Source organism: Corvus moneduloides, chromosome 17, assembly GCF_009650955.1.
Source record: "Corvus moneduloides isolate bCorMon1 chromosome 17, bCorMon1.pri, whole genome shotgun sequence".
Lineage (NCBI taxonomy): Eukaryota > Metazoa > Chordata > Aves > Passeriformes > Corvidae > Corvus > Corvus moneduloides.
Genome location: NC_045492.1, coordinates 15,696,180 through 15,718,029, shown reverse-complemented (window position 1 = coordinate 15,718,029; position 21,850 = coordinate 15,696,180). Strand labels below are relative to the sequence as shown.

Below are 21,850 nucleotides of genomic sequence, written 5' to 3'. Positions count from 1 at the left end.
CTGCAGGTGAACCCCAAGCCCCCAGACCCCCCTGAGCCCCCGTTCCCCCCAGGTACATCCGCCCCTCGATGCTGCAGCACCTCCTGCGCCGCCTCGTCTTCGACGTCCCCATCCTCAACGAGTTCGCCAAGATGCCCCTCAAGGTGAGCCCCGGGGGGTCCCTGTGCCTGCCCCCCTCCCCCTGACCCCCCCCCGGCCGCGCTGACCCCCCGTGTCCCCCCAGCTGCTGACCAACCACTACGAGCGCTGCTGGAGGTACTACTGCCTGCCCAGCGGGTGGCCCAACATGGGTGTCAGCTCCGAGGAGGAGCTGCACCTCACCAGGAAGCTCTTCTGGGGCATCTTCGACTCCCTGGCGCACAAGGTGGGGTCTGGGGGCGAGTGACACTCCTGGGGGGCAGGGGACACCCCTGGGGACACACCTGGGGACATGTCAGGGACATGGCAGGGACACACTTGGGTCTGGTGGTGATGGGGGGATGGGGGTGATGTGGCGACACTGAGGTGGGGACGTGAGGGCAGAGGGGATGTGGGGACAATGGGGACACAGAGCTGGGGGTACAGGGACATGGGGATGGTTACACTGGGGGACATGGGGATGGTGACACTGGGGGGACATGGGGATGGTGACACTGGGGGGACGCTGGGGCTGGTGACACTGGGGGACATGGGGCTGGTGACACTGGGGGACACGGGGATGGTGACACTGAGGGGACATGGGGCTGGTGACACTGGGGGGACATGGGGATGGTCATACTGGGGGACATGGGGATGGTGACACTGGGGGACATGGGGCTGGTGACACTGGGGGGACATGGGGATGGTCATACTGGGGGGACATGGGGCTGGTGACACTGGGGGGACATGGGGATGGTCATACTGGGGGACGTGGGGATGGTCATACTGGGGGACATGGGGATGGTGACACTGGGGGACATGGGGCTGGTGACACTGGGGGGACGTGGGGATGGTCATACTGGGGGACGTGGGGATGGTCATACTGGGGGACATGGGGATGGTGACACTGAGGGGACGTGGGGATGGTCATACTGGGGGACGTGGGGATGGTCATACTGGGGGACATGGGGATGGTGACACTGGGGGACATGGGGATGGTGACACTGAGCGGACATGGGGATGGTCATACTGGGAGGACATGGGGATGGTGACACTGAGGGGACATGGGGCTGGTGACACTGGGGGGACATGGGGCTGGTCATACTGGGGGGACATGGGGCTGGTGACACTGGGGGGACATGGGGATGGTCATACTGGGGGACGTGGGGATGGTCATACTGGGGGACATGGGGATGGTGACACTGAGGGGACATGGGGCTGGTGACACTGGGGGGACATGGGGATGGTCATACTGGGGGACGTGGGGATGGTCGTACTGGGGGACACGGGGATGGTGACACTGAGGGGACATGGGGCTGGTGACACTGGGGGACACGGGGATGGTGACACTGGGGACGCTGGGGTCAGTGATGCTGGTGACCCGGGGCCGGTGGCACTGTGCCCTGGTGCCCTGGTGCCCGCAGAAGTTCGAGGCAGAGCTGTACAAGCTGGCCATGCCGTGCCTCTGCGCCATCGCCGGCGCGCTCCCGCCCGACTACGCCGACGCCAGCTACTCGTCCCGCACCGAGAAAAAGGCCTCGGTGGACGCCGAGGGCAACTTCGACCCCAAACCCGTCGAGACCCTCAAGTAGGGCTCACACAGAGCCCCCTACCGTGCCAGCACGAGCCCCCCAACCCTGTCCGTCCTCGTGGAGACCCCCAGCCCCATCCATCCTCATCATGGAGACCCCAACCCCATCCATCCTCAGCATGGAGACCCCAGCCCCATCCATCCTCATCCAGAGCCCCCCAACCCCATCCATCCTCATCCAGAGACCCCCAACCCCATCCATCCTCATCATGGAGACCCCAACCCCATCCATCCTCATCCAGAGCCCCCCAACCCCATCCATCCTCATCCAGAGACCCCCAACCCCATCCATTCTCATCCAGGCCCCCCAACCCCATCCATCCTCATCCGGAGACCCCCAACCTCTCCCAGATCCCCCAGACCCATCCAGACCCCCACGGGGCTCATCCCTCCTGACCCCCCCGTGTCCCCCCAGTGTCATCATCCCCGAGAAGCTCGACGGTTTCATCAACAAATACGCCGAGTACACGCATGAGAAGTGGGCCTTCGACAAGGTGGGGACCCCCCGGGACCCCCCCAGGACCCCCAGACCTGTGGGACACCCCCGGGACCCCCCCAGCCCCTCTGAGCCCCCCCAAACCTGCACAGCCCCGAGTTGTTCCAGCTCCACGGAGCTTCCGGGACCCTCAGCCCTGGGTGTGCCCCCCAGATCTCCTCTGCCCCCCCAGTGTCCCCCCCAGTGTCCCCCCCAATGTCCCCCCCCAACGCGTGTCCCCCCCAGATCCAGAACAACTGGACTTTCGGGGAGGCCGTGGATGAAGAAGCCAAAACCCACCCGATGCTGAGGCCCTACAAGACCTTTTCTGAGAAGGTACCACGGGACCCCCGGGACCCCCCAGACCCGGGGGGACACCCCCAGACCCCCCAGGACCAGGAGATCTCCCGGTGGCTACCAAGGAGTCCCTCGAGGCCACCCTGGGAGACCCCACCCCCTCCTCGTCCCCCCGAGCCCCCCACCCCCATCTCTGCTTCTCCCCATGGCCCCCCCAAACGCTCCGACTTTGGGGACCCCCCCGTGCCCCCCAGGACAAGGAGATTTACCGGTGGCCCATCAAGGAGTCCCTCAAGGCCATGCTGGCCTGGGAGTGGACGGTGGAGAAGGCGCGGGAGGGGGAGGACGAGCGCACGGAGAAGAAGAAAACGCGGAAAATCTCCCAAAGCGCCCAGGTGGGACCCCAGAACCACCGGGGGTGGGGCGTGGGGCACCCCAAAATCACCTGGGGGGTGGTGGGGAGGGATCAGGGGCGTGGGGCACCCCAAAATCACCTGGGGGGTGGTGGGGAGGGATCAGGGGCGTGGGGCACCCCAAAATCACCTGGGGGGTGGTGGGGAGGGATCAGGGGCGTGGGGCACCCCAAAATCACCTGGGGGGTGGTGGGGAGGGATCAGGGGCGTGGGGCACCCCAAAATCACCTGGGGGGTGGTGGGGAGGGATCAGGGGCGTGGGGCACCCCAAAATCACCTGGGGGGTGGTGGGGGTCAGTGGGCTGGGGAAGGGAGACCCCCAATACCTGGGGGGGTTCATGGCGCACCCCAAACCCCCCCAGTGGGGGTCAGTGGGGTGGGGAAGGGGCCCCCCAAAATATTGGGATCCCCTTGACCCCCCTCATGTCCCCCCCAGGCCACCTACGACCCCTCCCACGGGTACAGCCCCCAGCCCGTGGACCTGAGCGGGGTCACTCTGTCCCGGGAGCTGCAGGTGAGGGCCCCCCCAGTGTCCCCCAGTGCCCCCCAGTGTCACCCCAGTGTCACCCCAATGTCACCCAGTGTCACCCCAGTGTCCCCTGGGACCACCCAGTGTCACCCCAATGTCCTCCAATGTCCCCCAGTGTCCCCCAGTGCCCCCAGTGTCCCCCAGTGTCCTCCAATGTCCCCCCATGTCCCTTGCTGTGTCCCTCTGTGTCACCTCGTGTATCCCCAGTGTCCCCCCGTGTCCCCTGGGGTCCCCTGACCCCCCCAGACCCCCTAAAACCCCCCCAAAAACCCCCCAACCCCCAACCCGCTGCCCAGGCCATGGCGGAGCAGTTGGCCGAGAACTACCACAACACCTGGGGCCGCAAGAAGAAGCTGGAGCTGGAGGCCAAGGGTGAGACCCCTCCCCAAATCGGGGGCACCCCCTGGGACAGCCCTGGGACAGCCCTGGGACAGCCCCCGCCCCAGGGCAGCCAGGGTGAGACCCCAGCCCCAAACTGGGGGGACCCCCTGGGACACCCCGGGACACCCCTGGGACACCCCCCGCCCCAGGGCAGCCAGGGTGAGACCCCAGCCCCAAACTTGGGGGGACCCCCTGGGACACCCCCAAACCCAGCGGAGCTGGAGGCCGAGAGTGAGACCCCCCCCCAAAGCCCCAAACTGGGGGGGGTCCAGGGGAGCACAGGGTGTTGATTTGGGGGTTCAGGGGTTAATTAGGGGGGTCCAGGAGCTGGTTTGGGGCGCGGGGGATCCCCCACGACGCACCGAGGGCCGAGGAGAAGGTGCTGATTTGGGGGCACCCCTGGGAGCTGCGGGGGGGGGGGGCACAGGAGGGCTGGAGGGGGGGTCGGGGGTGTTGATTTGGGGGTCCAAGGCTGATTTGGGGCGCAGGGGGGGGCTCGCACCCGCTGCTGGTGCCCTACGACACCCTGACGGCCAAGGAGAAGGCGCGGGACCGCGAGAAGGCCCAGGAGCTGCTCAAGTTCCTGCAGCTGCACGGATACGCCGTGACCCGGTGAGGGGGACCCCAAAACCCCCCGGGGGACCCCAGAGCAGCCCCCCGGGGGACCCCAGAGCAGCTCCCCGGGGGCACCCGGAATCCCAGTGGGAACCTGGAGTGTGGGGGGAGTCAGGGATCGGGGGGAAATTGGGGGTCCCGGGAGGAGCTCAAAATCCAGGGGAGGACCCCAAAATCCCCAGAGAGACCCCAAATTCAGGGGGGGACCAGGGCTGTGGGGATCCTGAGTGTCCTGGAGGGATCCAGGTGTTTGGGGGGGACCCCAAAATCTCAGGGAGGGACCCTAAAACCCGGGGGTGACCCCAAGATTTGGGAGCTTGTGGGGACAGAGGGAGCCTGGGGATGAGGGGGTGTGGAGGGAGGGGGGGGTCTCGGGGATTTTTGGGGGGATCGGGAGGGGATTCGGGGGGGGGTGCTGAGTTTTGGGGTCCCCCCGGTGCAGGGGGCTCAAGGACATGGAGCTGGACACGTCGTCCATCGAGAAGCGCTTCGCCTTCGGCTTCCTGCAGCAGCTGCTGCGCTGGATGGACATCGCGCAGGAGTTCATCGCCCACCTGGGTGAGCCCCCACACCCCGGGGACACCCCCAAATCCCAGCGGGCACCTTCAGAGCCCCGGGGACACCCCCAAATCCCAGCGGGCACCTTCAGAACCCCCCAAACCCCCGGGGACACCCCCAAATCCCAGCGGCCACCTTCAGACCCCCCCAAACCCCCGGGGACACCCCCAAATCCCAGCGGGCACCTTCAGAACCCCCCAAACCCCCGGGGACACCCCCAAATCCCAGCGGGCACCTTCAGACCCCCCCAAACCCCCGGGGACACCCCCAAATCCCAGCGGGCACCTTCAGACCCCCCCCAAACCCCCGGGAGTCCCCGAAATGCCCTCGGGACACCCCCAGCCCCTGGCCTGGGTGAGACCCCAAAACCCACGGGATCCCCCCAAATCCCGGGGGACACCCCCCAGTCCTGGGGAATCCCCTGGGACCTCCCCCTGACCCCCCTTTGGCCCCCTTGGGACCCCCTTGGGACCCCCTTGGGACCCCCTGACCCCCCTGACCCCACAGAGGCCGTGGTCAGCAGCGGGCGGGTGGAGAAATCCCCCCACGAGCAGGAGATCAAGTTCTTCGCCAAGGTCGGGGGGACCCCAAAACGGGCGGAGGGACCCCAAAAAGGGGAGGGGGGTGTGGGCAGGGTGGTTTGGGGACAGATCCCCCCTCACCGAGCTGGCTGGGGGTCCCTGGGGGCAGTTTGGGATCCCCTGTGGGGTTTTTGGGAGTCCCCTTGGAGTATTTGGGGTTTTGGGGGTGGTTTTGGGATGTCCTACAGATCTTTTGGGAGTCTCTGTGGGGCGTTTGGGGTTCCTGCAGGTTTGGGGGGGTCTTTATGGGTTCTTTGGGGTCTCTGCGGGGTGTTGGGGGTTCCTGCAGGTTTGGGGGGGTCTTTATGGGTTCTTTGGGGTCTCTGCGGGGCGTTTGGGGTTCCTGCAGGTTTGGGGGGTCTTTATGGGTTCTTTGGGGTCTCTGCGGGGCGTTTGGGGTTCCTGTAGGTTTGGGGGGGTCTTTATGGGTTCTTTGGGGTCTCTGCGGGGCATTTGGGGTTCCTGCAGGTTTGGGGGGTCTTTATGGGTTCTTTGGGGTCTCTGCGGGGCATTTGGGGTTCCTGCAGGTTTGGGGGGTCTTTATGGGTTCTTTGGGGTCTCTGTGGGGCATTTGGGGTTCCTGCAGGTTTGGGGGGGTCTTTATGGGTTCTTTGGGGTCTCTGTGGGGCGTTTGGGGTTCCTGTAGGTTTGGGGGGGTCTTTATGGGTTCTTTGGGGTCTCTGTGGGGCATTTGGGGTTCCTGCAGGTTTGGGGGGTCTTTATGGGTTCTTTGGGGTCTCTGCGGGGTGTTTGGGGTTCCTGTAGGTTTGGGGGGGTCTTTATGGGTTCTTTGGGGTCTCTGCGGGGTGTTTGGGGTTCCTGCAGGTTTGGGGGGGTCTTTATGGGTTCTTTGGGGTCTCTGCGGGGTGTTTGGGGTTCCTGCAGGTTTGGGGGGGTCTTTATGGGTTCTTTGGGGTCTCTGCGGGGTGTTTGGGGTTCCTGTAGGTTTGGGGGGGTCTTTATGGGTTCTTTGGGGTCTCTGCGGGGTGTTTGGGGTTCCTGTAGGTTTGGGGGGTTCTTTACAGGTTGTTTGGGGTCTCTGCGGGGCATTTGGGGTTGCTGTAGGTTTGGGGGGGTCTTTATGGGTTCTTTGGGGTCTCTGCGGGGCATTTGGGGTTCCTGCAGGTTTGGGGGGTCTTTATGGGTTCTTTGGGGTCTCTGCGGGGCATTTGGGGTTCCTGCAGGTGTGGGGGGGTCTTTATGGGTTCTTTGGGGTCTCTGTGGGGCATTTGGGGTTCCTGCAGGTTTGGGGGGGTCTTTATGGGTTCTTTGGGGTCTCTGTGGGGCGTTTGGGGTTCCTGTAGGTTTGGGGGGGTCTTTATGGGTTCTTTGGGGTCTCTGTGGGGCATTTGGGGTTCCTGCAGGTTTGGGGGGTCTTTATGGGTTCTTTGGGGTCTCTGCGGGGTGTTTGGGGTTCCTGCAGGTTTGGGGGGGTCTTTATGGGTTCTTTGGGGTCTCTGCGGGGTGTTTGGGGTTCCTGCAGGTTGGGGGGGTCTTTATGGGTTCTTTGGGGTCTCTGCGGGGTGTTTGGGGTTCCTGCAGGTTTGGGGGGGTCTTTATGGGTTCTTTGGGGTCTCTGCGGGGTGTTTGGGGTTCCTGTAGGTTTGGGGGGGTCTTTATGGGTTCTTTGGGGTCTCTGCGGGGTGTTTGGGGTTCCTGTAGGTTTGGGGGGTTCTTTACAGGTTGTTTGGGGTCTCTGCGGGGCATTTGGGGTTCCTGTAGGTTTGGGGGGTTCTTTACAGGTTGTTTGGGGTCTCTGCGGGGTGTTTGGGGTTCCTGTAGGTTTGGGGGGTTCTTTACAGGTTCTTTGGGGTCTCTGCGGGGTGTTTGGGGTTCCTGTAGGTTTGGGGGGTTCTTTACAGGTTGTTTGGGGTCTCTGCGGGGCATTTGGGGTTGCTGTAGGTTTGGGGGGTTCTTTACAGGTTGTTTGGGGTCTCTGCGGGGCATTTGGGGTTCCTGTAGGTTTGGGGGGTTCTTTACAGGTTCTTTGGGGTCTCTGCGGGGTGTTTGGGGTGTCTAGGGGGTACTTGGGCTCCCCTGTGTGTTTTCTGGGGCGCCCCGCAGGTGTTTCGGGTTCTCTCTGGGGTTTCTCGGTTCTCTGCGGGCTTTGGGGTCCCGCTGACCCCCCCGGTGCCCCCCAGATCCTGCTGCCCCTCATCAACCAGTACTTCCACAACCACTGCCTCTACTTCCTGTCCACGCCGGCGCAGGTGCTGGGCAGCGGCGGCCACGCCTCCAACAAGGAGAAGGAGATGATCACCAGGTGGGGACCCCGAAATCCCACCGAGCCCCAAATCCCACCCCAGGGACCCCCAGAACCCCCAAATCCCCCTTAGGAACCCCCGCATCCCCAATCCTGGGCACTCCCAATCGAGGGACCCCCTGCCCCTCCCTGGGCGTTTTGGGGACCCTTCTGTGCCCCATCCCCCTTTTGAGGGCACTCGGGGACCCCCGTGTCCCCTCCCGGGGGGGGTTTGGGGTTTTGGGGACACCCCTGACCCCCCCCGTGTTCCCCCCCAGCCTCTTCTGCAAACTGGCCGCGCTCGTCCGGCACCGCGTGTCGCTCTTCGGTAACTGGGGGGCACTGGGGGGCACTGGGACCCTCTGGGGGCACTGTGGGGCCCTGGGGGGCTCTGGGGGGTACTGGGGACGCTGGGGGGCACTGGGACCCGCTGGGGATGCTGGGGGGCACTGGGGGACACTGGGACCCACTGGGGGGCACTGGGGGGCACTGGGACCCGCTGGGGACGCTGGGGGGCCCTGGGGGACACTGGGGGGCACTGGGACCCACTGGGGGGCACTGGGGGGCACTGGGACCCGCTGGGGATGCTGGGGGGCACTGCGGGACACTGGGACCCACTGGGGGGCACTGGGGGGCACTGGGACCCGCTGGGGACGCTGGGGGTGTGCCCCGGTGGCACGGCCCCTCAGTGTCACCGTGCCCCCGATGTCACCGTCGCCCCCCAGGGACGGACGCCCCGGCCGTGGTGAACTGTCTGCTCATCCTGGCCCGCTCCCTGGACGCCAGGTGGGGACGCTGCTGCCACCGGGGCCCGTGGCCGTGTGGCCGTGCGGCCGTGTGGCCGTGTCTGTGTCCCCACGATGTCCCCGATGTCCCCAGTGTCCCCATGTCCCCATGTCCCCGATATCTCCATGTCCCCCATGTCCCCATGTCCCCGATGTCCCCCTGTCCCTGATGTCCCCAATGTCCCCAATGTCCCCGATATCCCCATGTCCCCCATGTCCCCATGTCCCCCCGTCCCCAATGTCCCCATGTCCCCCATGTCCCCCATGTCCCCCATGTCCCCATGTCCCCCATGTCCCCCATGTCCCCCATGTCCCCCATGTCCCCCACGTCCCCATGTCCCCATGTCCCCCATGTCCCCGTGTCCCCGTGTCCCTATGTCCCCATGTCCCCATGTCCCCCATGTCCCCGTGTCCCCGTGTCCCTATGTCCCCATGTCCCCATGTCCCCGATGTCCCCATGTCCCCATGTCCCCCATGTCCCCATGTCCCCGATGTCCCCATGTCCCCATGTCCCCAATGTCCCCACGTCCCCATGTCCCCCGTGTCCCCGTGTCCCCGATGTCCCCACGTCCCCATGTCCCCCATGTCCCCATGTCCCCCACGTCCCCATGTCCCCATGTCCCCCATGTCCCCACGTCCCCATGTCCCCCATGTCCCCATGTCCCCCATGTCCCCCATGTCCCCAATGTCCCCGTGTCCCCGTGTCCCCGATGTCCCCACGTCCCCATGTCCCCGATGTCCCCATGTCCCCCACGTCCCCATGTCCCCGTGTCCCTATGTCCCCATGTCCCCGATGTCCCCCTGTCCCCAATGTCTCCGATGTCCCCGTGTCCCCGTGTCCCCGATGTCCCCACGTCCCCATGTCCCCATGTCCCCGATGTCCCCCTGTCCCCAATGTCCCCGTGTCCCCATGTCCCCATGTCCCCATGTCCCCCATGTCCCCCATGTCCCCCATGTCCCCATGTCCCCCATGTCCCCATGTCCCCATGTCCCCCATGTCCCCCATGTCCCCCATGTCCCCATGTCCCCCTGTCCCCAATGTCCCCATGTCCCCCCTGTCCCCAATGTCCCCGATGTCCCCCATGTCCCCATGTCCCCATGTCCCCCATGTCCCCCATGTCCCCATGTCCCCATGTCCCCGATGTCCCCATGTCCCCCATGTCCCCATGTCCCCCTGTCCCCAATGTCCCCATGTCCCCCCTGTCCCCAATGTCCCCCATGTCCCCCATGTCCCCCTGTCCCCATGTCCCCCATGTCCCCCATGTCCCCATGTCCCCATGTCCCCATGTCCCCCATGTCCCCCTGTCCCCACTGTCTCCAATGTCCCCAATGTCCCCGTGTCCCTGTGTCCCCATGTCCCCATGTCCCCAATGTCCCTGACATCCCCAATGTCCCAAGGACAGTGATGAAGTCGGGCCCCGAGATTGTCAAGGCCGGGCTCTGTCCCTGTGTCCGTGTGTCCCTGTGTCGGTGTCCGTGTCCCCCATGTCCCCGATGTCCCCGTGTCCCTGACATCCCCGATGTCCCCAATGTCCCTGACATCCCCCATGTCCCCGTGTCCCTGACATCCCCGATGTCCCCAATGTCCCTGACATCCCCCATGTCCCCGTGTCCCCAGGACGGTGATGAAGTCGGGCCCCGAGATCGTCAAGGCCGGGCTCCGCTCGTTCTTCGAGTCGGCGGCCGAGGACATGGAGAAGTTGGGGGAGCAGCTGCGGCTGGGCCGGGGGACCCCGACCCGTGCCCCCACCAAGGGCGTGGCCCAGAACGTCACCTACACCTCGGTGGCGCTGCTGCCCGTGCTCACCGCCCTCTTCGAGCACCTGGCACAGCACCAGTTCGGGGACGACGTCATCCGTGGGTGACACCGGGGGACAGCGGGGACCCGTGGGGACGGGGGGCTCAGGGATGGGGGGATGTGGTGAGGGGGACACGGTGGGGACAGGGGGCTCGAGGGTGGGGGCTCGGGGAGGGGGGGATGTGGTGGGGACGGGGGGCTCAGGGATGGGGGGATGTGGCGGGGGGACACGGTGGGGACAGGGAGCTCGAGGGTGGGGGGACGTGGTGGGGATGGGGGCTCGGGGATGGGGGGATGTGGTGGGGGGACACGGTGGGGACAGGGGGCTCGGGGATGGGGGGACACGCTGGGGACACGGTGGGGACATGGGGACACTGAGGGGAGGTGGGGACAGGGGACACGTTTGGGGGGCTTGGGAGGGACGGGGACGCTCTGGGGACGCCGGTGCGGGCGGTGACGCCGCTGTCCCCGCAGTGGACGACGTGCAGGTGTCCTGTTACCGCATCCTGTGCAGCATCTACAGCCTGGGCACCGCCCGCGGGCCCCTCGTGGACAGGTGGGGACCCCAAAACCCCGGGGGACCCCAAAACCCCGGGAACTCCCTGGAACTGGAGGGAGGGACGCCCCCCCAAAATGTGGGAGGGGCTCGGGGTGGGGCCTGGGGGTTCCCTGGCTTCGGAGTGTCCGTGGGGTGTCCTTGGGGTGCTCGTGGGGGCGAGCCCGGCGAGCCCTGGGTGTCCCCCGTGTCCCCACAGGCAGCGCCCGGCGCTGGGGGAGTGCCTGGCCCGCCTGGCCGCCGCCATGCCCGTGGCCTTCCTGGAGCCGCAGCTGAACCACCTGAACCCCAGCTCCGTGTACAGCACCAAGAGCGCCCGCGAGCGCGCGCGTGGGTGTCACCCCGCTCACCTGTGTCACCCCGCTCACCTGTGTCACCCCGTTCACTTGTGTCACCCCCGCTCACCTGTGTCACCCCGCTCACCTGTGTCACCCCGGTCGCCTGTGTCACCCTGCTCACCTGTGTCACCCCGGTCGCCTGTGTCACCCTGCTCACCTGTGTCACCCCCAGTCACCTGTGTCACCCTGCTCACCTGTGTCACCCCCAGTCACCTGTGTCACCCCGCTCACCTGTGTCACCCCGCTCACCTGTGTCACCCCCGCTCACCTGTGTCACCCCCAGTCACCTGTGTCACCCCGCTCACCTGTGTCACCCCGGTCGCCTGTGTCACCCTGCTCACCTGTGTCACCCCGGTCGCCTGTGTCACCCTGCTCACCTGTGTCACCCCCAGTCACCTGTGTCACCCTGCTCACCTGTGTCACCCCCAGTCACCTGTGTCACCCCGCTCACCTGTGTCACCCCGCTCACCTGTGTCACCCCCGCTCACCTGTGTCACCCCCAGTCACCTGTGTCACCCCGCTCACCTGTGTCACCCCGGTCGCCTGTGTCACCCTGCTCACCTGTGTCACCCCGCTCACCTGTGTCACCCCAGTCACCTGTGTCACCCCGCTCACCTGTGTCACCCCCGCTCACCTGTGTCACCCCCAGTCACCTGTGTCACCCCCGTTCACCTGTGTCACCCCGGTCGCCTGTGTCACCCCCAGTCACCTGTGTCACCCCGCTCACCTGTGTCACCCCGTTCACCTGTGTCACCCCGCTCACCTGTGTCACCCCCGGTCACCTGTGTCACCCCGTTCACCTGTGTCACCCCGCTCACCTGTGTCACCCCCGGTCACCTGTGTCACCCCGTTCACCTGTGTCACCCCGCTCACCTGTGTCACCCCGGTCGCCTGTGTCACCCCCGGTCACCTGTGTCACCCCCAGTCACCTGTGTCACCCCGGTCGCCTGTGTCACCCTGCTCGCCTGTGTCACCCCCGCTCACCTGTGTCACCCCCAGTCACCTGTGTCACCCCGGTCGCCTGTGTCACCCCTGGTCACCTGTGTCACCCCCAGTCACCTGTGTCACCCCCGTTCACCTGTGTCACCCCGCTCACCTGTGTCACCCCCGGTCACCTGTGTCACCCCGCTCACCTGTGTCACCCCGCTCACCTGTGTCACCCCCGGTCACCTGTGTCACCCCGCTCACCTGTGTCACCCCCGCTCACCTGTGTCACCCCGCTCACCTGTGTCACCCCGCTCACCTGTGTCACCCCCGGTCACCTGTGTCACCCCGCTCACCTGTGTCACCCCGGTCGCCTGTGTCACCCCCAGTCACCTGTGTCACCCCGGTCGCCTGTGTCACCCCGTTCACCTGTGTCACCCCCAGTCACCTGTGTCACCCCAGTCACCTGTGTCACCCCGGTCGCCTGTGTCACCCCCGGTCACCTGTGTCACCCCGCTCACCTGTGTCACCCCCAGTCACCTGTGTCACCCCCGCTCACCTGTGTCACCCCCTGTCCCCCCACAGCCACCTGCTCACCCCCCGGCCCTCTGCCCCCCATTGCCCCCCAGTGCTGGGGCTCCTGTCACGGGTGGAGGAGCTGTGTCCCCTCCCCGGGGTGTCCCCAGCCCCGTGTCCCTAGCCCTGTGTCCCTGTGTCCCCTCCCCGGGGTGTCCCCAGCCCCATGTCCCCATGTCCCCTCCCCTCGGGGTGTCCCCAGCCCCGTGTCCCCTCCCCTCGGGGTGTCCCCAGCTCTGTGTCCCCGTGTCCCCTCGGGGTGTCCCCAGCCCCATGTCCCCGTGTCCCCTCCCCTCGGGGTGTCCCCAGCCCCGTGCCCCCGTGTCCCCTCGGGGTGTCCCCAGCCCGGTGTCCCCGTGTCCCCCCAGTGCTGGGGCTCCCGTCGCGGGTGGAGGAGCTGTGCCCGGACCTGCCGGACCTGGAGCGGCTCATGGGGGACATCGGGGGCCTGGCGGACTCGGGGGCGCGCTACACGGAGATGCCGCACGTCATCGAGGTGACGCTGCCCATGCTGTGCCACTACCTGCCCCGCTGGTGGGAGCGCGGCCCCGACGCCGCCCCGCAGGGCCCCTGGGCCACCGATGTCACCGGCCACCACCTCAACGCCCTCCTGGGCCACATCCTGCGCATCGTCGTCAACAACCTGGGCATCGACGAGGCCTCCTGGATGAAGAGGCTGGCGGGTGAGGGGCCTGGGGGGGTCTCCAGAGGGGCTGCTGGCCACGGGTGGGTTTTGGTGGTCCCAGGAAGGTGCTGCTGGCCACGGGTGGTCCTGCGGGTGACGGTGGTGGCCGCGGGTGGGTTTTGGTGGTCCCACAAAGGTGCTGGTGGCCCTGGGTGGGTCCTGTGGGTGATGGTGGTGGTCCTAAGTGATCCCAGGGCAGTGCTGGTGGTCCTGGGTGGTCCCAGGGTGGGTTCTGGTGGTCCTGGGTGGTCCCAGGGGGGTTCTGGTGGCCCAGAGTGGTCCCAGGGTGGGTTCTGGTGGTCCTGGCTGGTCACAGGGTGGTCCCAGGGTGGGTTCTGGTGGCCCAGGGTGGTCCCAGGGAGGTTCTGGTGGTCCTGGCTGGTCACAGGGTGGTCCCAGGGTGGGTTCTGGTGGCCCAGGGTGGTCCCAGGGAGGTTCTGGTGGTCCTGGCTGGTCACAGAGTGGGTTCTGGTGGCCCGGGGTGGTCTCAGGGTGGTCCCAGGGTGGGCTCTGGTGGCCCGGGGTGGTCACAGGGTGGTCCCAGGGAGGTTCTGGTGGCCCGGGGTGGTCCCAGGGAGGTTCTGGCGGTCCTGGGTGGTCCCAGGGAGGTTCTGGTGGCCCGGGGTGGTCCCAGGGTGGTCCCAGGGTGGGCTCTGGTGGCCCGGGGTGGTCACAGGGTGGTCCCAGGGAGGTTCTGGTGGCCCGGGGTGGTCCCAGGGTGGTCCCAGGGTGGGCTCTGGTGGCCCGGGGTGGTCCCAGGGTGGTCCCAGGGTGGGCTCTGGTGGCCCGGGGTGGTCCCAGGGTGGTCCCAGGGAGGTTCTGGTGGCCCGGGGTGGTCACAGGCGCCGCTGGCCGCAGTGTTCGCCCAGCCCATCGTGAGCAAGGCGCGGCCGGAGCTGCTGCGCTCGCACTTCATCCCCACGCTGGGGCGGCTGCGCAAGCGCGCGGGGAAGGTGGTGGCCGAGGAGGAGCAGCTGCGGCTCGAGGGGAAGGCCGAGGCCGAGGACGCCGAGCTCCTGATCCGCGACGAGTTCTCGGTGCTCTGCCGCGACCTCTACGCGCTCTACCCGCTGCTCATCCGCTACGTGGACAACAGCCGGTGAGGCCGGGGGCCGCGGCGGCCCTGGGGACGCTGCCGGGGTGGCCCTGGGGACGCTGCCGGGGTGGCCCTGGGGACACAGCTGGGGTGGCCATAGGGAGCAAACACTGGGCACTCATTAATGGTGGCCATGGGGACGGTGACCCAGTGGTGACCCCGCAGTGGTGACCCCGCAGTGGTGACCCCGCAGTGGTGACCCCTGACCCCCAATGGTGTCCCCCAGTGGTGACCCCTGACCCCAGTGATGTCCCCTGACCCCCAGCGGTGTCCCCTGACCCCCAGTGGTGACCCCTGACCCCAGTGGTGACCCCTGACCCCCGGCGCTGTCCCCTGACCCCCAGTGGTGTCCCCTGACCCCCAGCGGTGTCCCCTGACCCCCAGCAGTGACCCCTGACCCCAGTGGTGACCCCTGACCCCAGCGGTGTCCCCTGACCCCCGGTGGTGTCCCCTGACCCCCAGCAGTGACCCCTGACCCCCAGCAGTGACCCCTGACCCCAGCGCTGTCCCCTGACCCCCGGTGGTGTCCCCTGACCCCCAGCAGTGACCCCTGACCCCAGCGCTGTCCCCTGACCCCCGGTGGTGTCCCCTGACCCCCAGCAGTGACCCCTGACCCCAGCGCTGTCCCCTGACCCCCGGTGGTGTCCCCGCAGGGCCAAGTGGCTGACGGAGCCCAACGAGGACGCGGAGGAGCTTTTCCGCATGGTGGGCGAGGTCTTCATCTACTGGTCCAAGTCCCACGTGAGTGGGGGGTCCCGGGGGCGCCAGGGGGGCCTTTGGAGGGTCCCTCACCCCTCTCCGTGTCCCCCCCGCAGAACTTCAAGCGTGAGGAGCAGAACTTCGTGGTGCAGAACGAGATCAACAACATGTCCTTCCTGACGGCCGACAGCAAGAGCAAGATGGCCAAGGTGGGGGCGGGGGGACCCCAAACTGCCCCTCCCCCCGCCCGGCACCCCCTGCACCCCCACCCCGCCCCGCCCCCAGGACCGCAATTCACCCCGAACCCACCTTGGACCCCCAATTCACCCCAAACCCCCACCTTGGACCCTTGACTCACCCCAAACCCCCACCTTGGACCCTTGATTCACCCCAAACCCACCTTGGACCCCCAATTCACCCCAAACCCCCACCTTGGACCCTCGATTCACCCCAAACCCCCACCTTGGACCCTTGATTCACCCCAAACCCACCTTGGACCCTTGACTCACCCCAAACCCACCTTGGACCCCCAATTCACCCCAAACCCCCACCTTGGACCCTTGACTCACCCCAAACCCACCTTGGACCCCCAATTCACCCCAAACCCCCACCTTGGACCCTCGATTCACCCCAAACCCCACCTGGTGTGCCCCAAAACCTCAGCCCCAGGTGTCTCCATGTCACCCAACTCTCCCAGTACCCGAAAACCACCCCAAAATCCACCTGGGACCCCCAATCCCACCCCAAACCCCACCCTGGTACCCCAAAACCACCCCAAAATCCACCGGTGTCCCCCAATCCCACCCCAAAACCCACCCAGGACCCCAAACCCACCCAACTCCAACCCACCCAACCCCCTGGTGTCCCCCAATTCCCCCATTTCACCCCTCCTGCTGCCCCCCGGCCCCGTTCCCAGCCCAAATCCCCGTCCCTGTGTTCCTGACGGTGTCCCTGACGGTGTCCCCGTGTCCCTGACGGTGTCCCCATGTCCCTGACGGTGTCCCCGTGTCCCTAATGGTGTCCCCGTGTCCCTGACGGTGTCCCCGTGTCCCTGACGGTGTCCCCATGTCCCTGACGGTGTCCCCATGTCCCTAATGGTGTCCCCGTGTCCCTACGGGTGTCACCGTGTCCCTGACAGTGTCCCCATGTCCCTGACGGTGTCCCCGTGTCCCTAATGATGTCCCCATGTCCCTACGGGTGTCCCCGTGTCCCTGACGGTGTCACCGTGTCCCTAATGATGTCCCCATGTCCCTAACGGTGTCCCTGTGTCCCTAACGCTGTCTCTTCTCTCCCCTCGGCTGCGGGTGCTGCTCCCAGTCTGGAGATGGCCAGGTTAGCGGGGAGGGGGCTGGGAGGGACCCCTCAGAGGGGTCACCACGGCCGGGACCCCCAAAACCCCTGCAGGGTCCTGCTCTGTGGGGCCACCACAGCTGGGACCCCCAGGACCCCTCCCTGGGGTGACCTTGGCTGGGACCCCCAGGACCTGTCCTTCTGTCCTCGTGGGGTCATCACTGTCCCCATTTGGTGCCGTGGCGGTGGCACGGATGATGTCCCCACGCCACGGGGTCACTGCTGTCCCTGGCATTGTGGGGTCCCTGCTGACCCCGTGTCCCATCCCTGTCCCATCCCTGTCCCATCCCTGTCCCCGCAGGGCGGTGGCTCGGAGCAGGAGCTGACACCATCGTTGTGGGGTCCCTGCTGACCCCGTGTCCCATCCCTGTCCCATCCCTGTCCCATCCCTGTCCCCGCAGGGCGGTGGCTCGGAGCAGGAGCTGACACCATCGTTGTGGGGTCCCTGCTGACCCCGTGTCCCATCCCTGTCCCATCCCTGTCCCATCCCTGTCCCCGCAGGGCGGTGGCTCGGAGCAGGAGCGCTCCAAGAAGCGGCGCCGCGGGGACCGGTACTCGGTGCACACCTCGCTCATCGTGGCCACGCTCAAGAAGATGCTGCCCATCGGCCTCAACATGTGCTCGCCCGCTGACCAGGAGCTCATCGCGCTGGCCAAGGGCCGCTACGCCCTGGTGAGTGCCCGGGGACACCCTGGGGACACCCCCGGGGACACCCCTGGGACCCCCAAATGTCCCCTGGGCTGAGGGACAAACGCAGACAAACCCCTGGTGGGTGGCCAGGGACACCTGGGGACCCCAACACCCCCCTGGGACCCCCCGGAACACAACCCCAGGGCTGGGGGACACCCCTGTGGGTTTGGGGACACCCCCGTGGGTTTGGGGACCCCCCCATGGGTTTGGGGACCCCACCCCCGTGGGTTTGGGGACCCCCCCATGGCTTTGGGGACACCCCCGTGGGTTTGGGGACCCCACCCCCCGCCATGGGGACCCCCCTGAAGTGTCCCCTGTGTCCCCCCCTGCAGAAGGACACGGACGAGGAGGTTCGGGAGTTCCTGCACAACAACCTGCACCTGCAGGACAAGGTGAGCTGGCCCGGCCCTGGTGCCACCTGTGCCCCCAGTGTCACCGTGTCCCCAATGTCACTGTGTGCTCAATGTCACTGTGTGCCCCCAGTGTCACCTGTGCCCCCAATGTCACCGTGTCCCCAGTGTCACTGTGTGCTCAATGTCACTGTGTGCCCCCAGTGTCACCTGTGCGCTCAATGTCACCGTGTCCCCAATGTCACTGTGTGCCCAATGTCACTGTGTGCCCAATGTCACTGTGTGCTCAATGTCACTGTGTCCCCAGTGTCACCTGTGTCCCCAATGTCACCTGTGCCCCCAGTGTCACCTGTGTGCTCAATGTCACTGTGTGCTCAATGTCACTGTGCCCCCAGTGTCACCTGTGTGCTCAATGTCACTGTGTGCCCCCAGTGTCACCTGTGCCCCCAATGTCACCGTGTCCCCAGTGTCACTGTGTGCTCAATGTCACTGTGTGCCCAGTGTCACCTGTGTGCCCAGTGTCACCGTGTCCCCAGTGTCACTGTGTGCTCAATGTCACTGCATCCCCAGTGTCACCGTGTCCCCAATGTCACTGTGTGCTCAATGTCACTGTGTGCCCCCAGTGTCACCATGTCCCCAGTGTCACCTGTGTGCTCAATGTCACCTGTGTGCTCAATGTCACCTGTGCCCCCAGTGTCACCTGTGTGCTCAATGTCACCTGTGTGCTCAATGTCACCTGTGCCCCCAGTGTCACCTGTGTGCTCAATGTCACCTGTGTGCTCAATGTCACCTGTGCCCCCAGTGTCACCTGTGTGCTCAATGTCACCGTGTCCCCAATGTCACTGTGTCCCCAGTGTCACCTGTGTCCCCAATGTCACTGTCCTTAATGTCACTGTGTGCCCAGTGTCACTGTGTGCTCAATGTCACTGTGTGCCCAATGTCACCTGTGCCCCCAGTGTCACCGTGTCCCCAATGTCACTGTGTGCTCAATGTGACTGTGTGCCCAGTGTCACTGTGTCCTTAATGTCACCTGTCCCCAGTGTCACCGTGTCCCCAATGTCACTGTGTGCTCAATGTCATTGTGTGCTCAATGTCACCGTGTCCCCAATGTCAGTGTCCCCAGTGCCCCTGTGTCCCTAATGTCACCTGTGTCCCCAATGTCACTGTGTCTGCAATGTCACCTGTGTCCCCAATGTCACCGTGTCCCCAGCGTCACTGTGTGCTCAATGTCACTGCATCCCCAGTGTCACCTTTGTCCCCAATGTCACTGTGTCTGCCATGTCACCTGTGTCCCTAATGTCACCTGTCTCCCCAATGTCACTGCGTCCCCAATGTCACTGTGTCCCCAATGTCACTGTCTCCCCAATGTCACTGCGTCCCCAATGTCACTGTGTCCCCAATGTCACTGCATCCCCAATGTCACTGCGTCCCCAGTGTCACCCACCTGTGTCTCCCCTTGCCCGTGTCCCCAGTGATGTCCCCAGGTGGAGAACACGGGCTCGGCGCGCTGGCAGATGGCCCCGTGTCCCCAGTGATGTCCCCAATGTCCCCAGGTGGAGAACACGGGCTCGGCGCGCTGGCAGATGGCCCCGTGTCCCCAGTGATGTCCCCAATGTCCCCAGGTGGAGAACACGGGCTCGGCGTGCTGGCAGATGGCCCCGTGTCCCCAGTGATGTCCCCAATGTCCCCAGGTGGAGAACACGGGCTCGGCGCGCTGGCAGATGGCCCCGTGTCCCCAGTGATGTCCCCAATGTCCCCAGGTGGAGAACACGGGCTCGGCGCGCTGGCAGATGGCCCTGGTGCGCCAGGCCGGGCGGGACGAGGACCCCGACAGCCCCGAGCAGGTCGTGCGCAGGGTGCAGGAGGTGTCGGCCGTGCTCTACCACCTGGAGCAGGTACGGGGGGCTCGGGGCGCCCCAGGGGGGTTTCGGGGTGCCCGGGTGACCCCCGGGTGCCCCCTGTGCAGACGGAGCACCCCTACAAGTCCAAGAAGGCCGTGTGGCACAAGCTCCTGTCCAAGCAGCGCCGCCGCGCCGTGGTCGCCTGCTTCCGCATGACCCCCCTGTACAACCTGCCCAGGTGGGCTCGGGGGGCACTGGGGGCACTGGGAGGGCACTGGGGGGACACGGGGGGGACACTGGGAGTGGCGGTGGCAGCCCTGAGACCCCCCCAGGGAAACTGGGAGTTGCAGGGGGCGACGGGGAGTGTCCTTGGAGGTGTTTCAGCCCCGCTGGGTGACAGCCGGGACCCCCGGGTGACATGTGGGACCCCCGGGTGACAGCTGGGACCCCCGGGTGACAGCCGGGACCCCCGGGTGCCCCCGGTGACCCCCGTGCCCCGTGCCCAGGCACCGCGCCTGTAACATGTTCCTGGAGTCCTACCGGCTCTCGTGGCTGGGCCGGGAGCAGCCGCCCTTCGAGGACCGGATGATCGACGACCTCTCGGTGAGCCCCGGCCCCGCCCGGGCTCTGGGGACCCCCCCGGGGTGTGGGGACACCCTCCGGGGTGTGGGGACACCCCAGAGAGCCCCCCCTGAGCCGGGTGGGGTTTTGGGGACAGAAATCGGGGCGGGAGGAGGAGGAGGAGGAGGAAGAGGCGGAGGCGCGGCCGGACCCCCTGCACCAGCTGATCCTGCACTTCAGCCGCACCGCCCTCACCGAGCAGAGGTGACCCCAAACCCACCAGGGACCCCAAACCCCCCGGGGTGGGATCCATAAACCCCAAATCCCGCTGGGGGGACCCTGAATACCCAAATCCCACCGGGGGAACCCAAAACACATCAGGAGGGACCCCAGAACCCCAAATCCCAGCGGGAGGACCCCATAACAGACAGTGTGGGCCCCAGAAACCCCAAATCCCACTGGGGGGACCCCAAACACCCAAACCCCCCAGAGGAGACCCCAAATCCCACTGTGGGGACCCCAAAACCTGGGACGGGCCCCAAAGCCTGGGTTGGCACCTCAGGGTGGGGGGAGCTCAGGTCCCCCAGGGTCACCTGCGTCCCCTTCTGGGGGTCCAGGGTATCCCCACCCCCCCAACCTGTGTCCCCCTCCCCAAATCCCGCAGCCACCTGGAGCAGGATCACCTGTACATGGCCTACGCCGGGATCATGGCCAAGGTGGGGGCACCCCGGGACCCCAGAGCCAGGGGGGCCCAAGGGTTGGGGCTTGGGGGTCCCTGAGGTCGTTGTGGGGGAACCAGAGATGGGGGGTCCCTGGGGCTGGGGGGGGTCCCCCAAAACTGGGGAGATCCGTGGGGGGGCGGGGATTTGGCGGTCCCCAAAGATTGGGGTGATCGCAGGGGGGTCTGGAGGTCCCCAGGGATTTTGGGGGGTTCACAGGGGCTGAGGGGGGGTTCAGGGATGGGGAGGGGTTCCCCTGGGTATTTTGGGAATCCCCAGGGATTTTGGGGCCCCCCAGGCTGGTTCGGGGGGGTTCCTAATTTGAGGACCTTCCCCCCCCACCTTTTCCTCCCCTTCCCCCAGAGCTGCCACACAGAGGACGGGGAAGAGGAAGGGAAGGAGGAAGAGGAGAAGGAGGAGGAAGAAGCTGAGGACTCGTTCGAGGTGGGGGGGACCCCAAAACCCCCTGACCCCGGTGTCCCCCCATGTCCCCTGTGACCCCCCCCGACCCCGGTGACCCCCCCTGACCCCCATGACCCCCCGTGTCCCCGTCCCAGGAGAAGGAGATGGAGAAGCAGAAGCTGCTGTCGCAGCAGGCGCGGCTGCACACGCGGGGGGCGGCCGAGATGGTGCTGCAGATGATCAGCGCCTGCAAGGGTGAGACCCCCGGAGCCCCCCGGGTGACCCCCCTGAGCCCCCCGAGTGACCCCGCCTGAGCCCCCCGGGTGACCCCCCTGAGCCCCCCGAGTGACCCCGCCTGAGCCCCCCGGATGACCCCCCGGAGCCCCCCGAGTGACCCCCCTGAGCCCCCCGAGTGACCCCCCTGAGACCCCCGAGTGACCCCCCTGAGATCCCTGAGCCCCCCGAGTGACCCCCCTGAGACCCCCGAGTGACCCCCCTGAGACCCCCGAGTGACCCCCCTGAGATCCCTGAGCCCCCCGAGTGACCCCCCTGAGACCCCCGAGTGACCCCCCTGAGATCCCTGAGCCCCCCGAGTGACCCCCCCTGAGCCCCCCGAGTGACCCCCCTGAGACCCCCGAGTGACCCCCCTGAGATCCCTGAGACCCCCAAGTGACCCCCCTG

At 66.5% G+C, this 21,850-nt stretch overlaps 1 protein-coding gene across 1 annotated transcript in view; it reads left to right on the top strand.

Annotated features, from left to right (window-relative positions):
- The window catches only part of RYR1 (ryanodine receptor 1), a 72,983-nt gene that overhangs the window by 40,519 nt on the left and 10,614 nt on the right, over positions 1-21,850 (top strand). Inside the window, exons 51-81 of the mRNA XM_032127174.1 lie at positions 53-143; positions 224-364; positions 1,542-1,705; positions 2,124-2,202; positions 2,430-2,519; positions 2,735-2,875; positions 3,330-3,407; positions 3,719-3,794; positions 4,292-4,415; positions 4,861-4,976; positions 5,484-5,551; positions 7,699-7,820; positions 8,078-8,127; positions 8,525-8,585; positions 10,203-10,441; positions 10,857-10,938; positions 11,138-11,268; positions 13,145-13,459; positions 14,320-14,560; positions 15,211-15,298; positions 15,373-15,465; positions 16,574-16,588; positions 17,108-17,278; positions 17,629-17,688; positions 19,407-19,541; positions 19,613-19,725; positions 19,994-20,090; positions 20,206-20,312; positions 20,713-20,764; positions 21,131-21,211; positions 21,325-21,424. Of these exons, the coding sequence (XP_031983065.1) occupies positions 53-143; positions 224-364; positions 1,542-1,705; positions 2,124-2,202; positions 2,430-2,519; positions 2,735-2,875; positions 3,330-3,407; positions 3,719-3,794; positions 4,292-4,415; positions 4,861-4,976; positions 5,484-5,551; positions 7,699-7,820; positions 8,078-8,127; positions 8,525-8,585; positions 10,203-10,441; positions 10,857-10,938; positions 11,138-11,268; positions 13,145-13,459; positions 14,320-14,560; positions 15,211-15,298; positions 15,373-15,465; positions 16,574-16,588; positions 17,108-17,278; positions 17,629-17,688; positions 19,407-19,541; positions 19,613-19,725; positions 19,994-20,090; positions 20,206-20,312; positions 20,713-20,764; positions 21,131-21,211; positions 21,325-21,424 (3,521 nt within the window). The remainder of the gene's footprint in view (positions 1-52; positions 144-223; positions 365-1,541; positions 1,706-2,123; positions 2,203-2,429; positions 2,520-2,734; positions 2,876-3,329; positions 3,408-3,718; positions 3,795-4,291; positions 4,416-4,860; positions 4,977-5,483; positions 5,552-7,698; positions 7,821-8,077; positions 8,128-8,524; positions 8,586-10,202; positions 10,442-10,856; positions 10,939-11,137; positions 11,269-13,144; positions 13,460-14,319; positions 14,561-15,210; positions 15,299-15,372; positions 15,466-16,573; positions 16,589-17,107; positions 17,279-17,628; positions 17,689-19,406; positions 19,542-19,612; positions 19,726-19,993; positions 20,091-20,205; positions 20,313-20,712; positions 20,765-21,130; positions 21,212-21,324; positions 21,425-21,850) is intronic.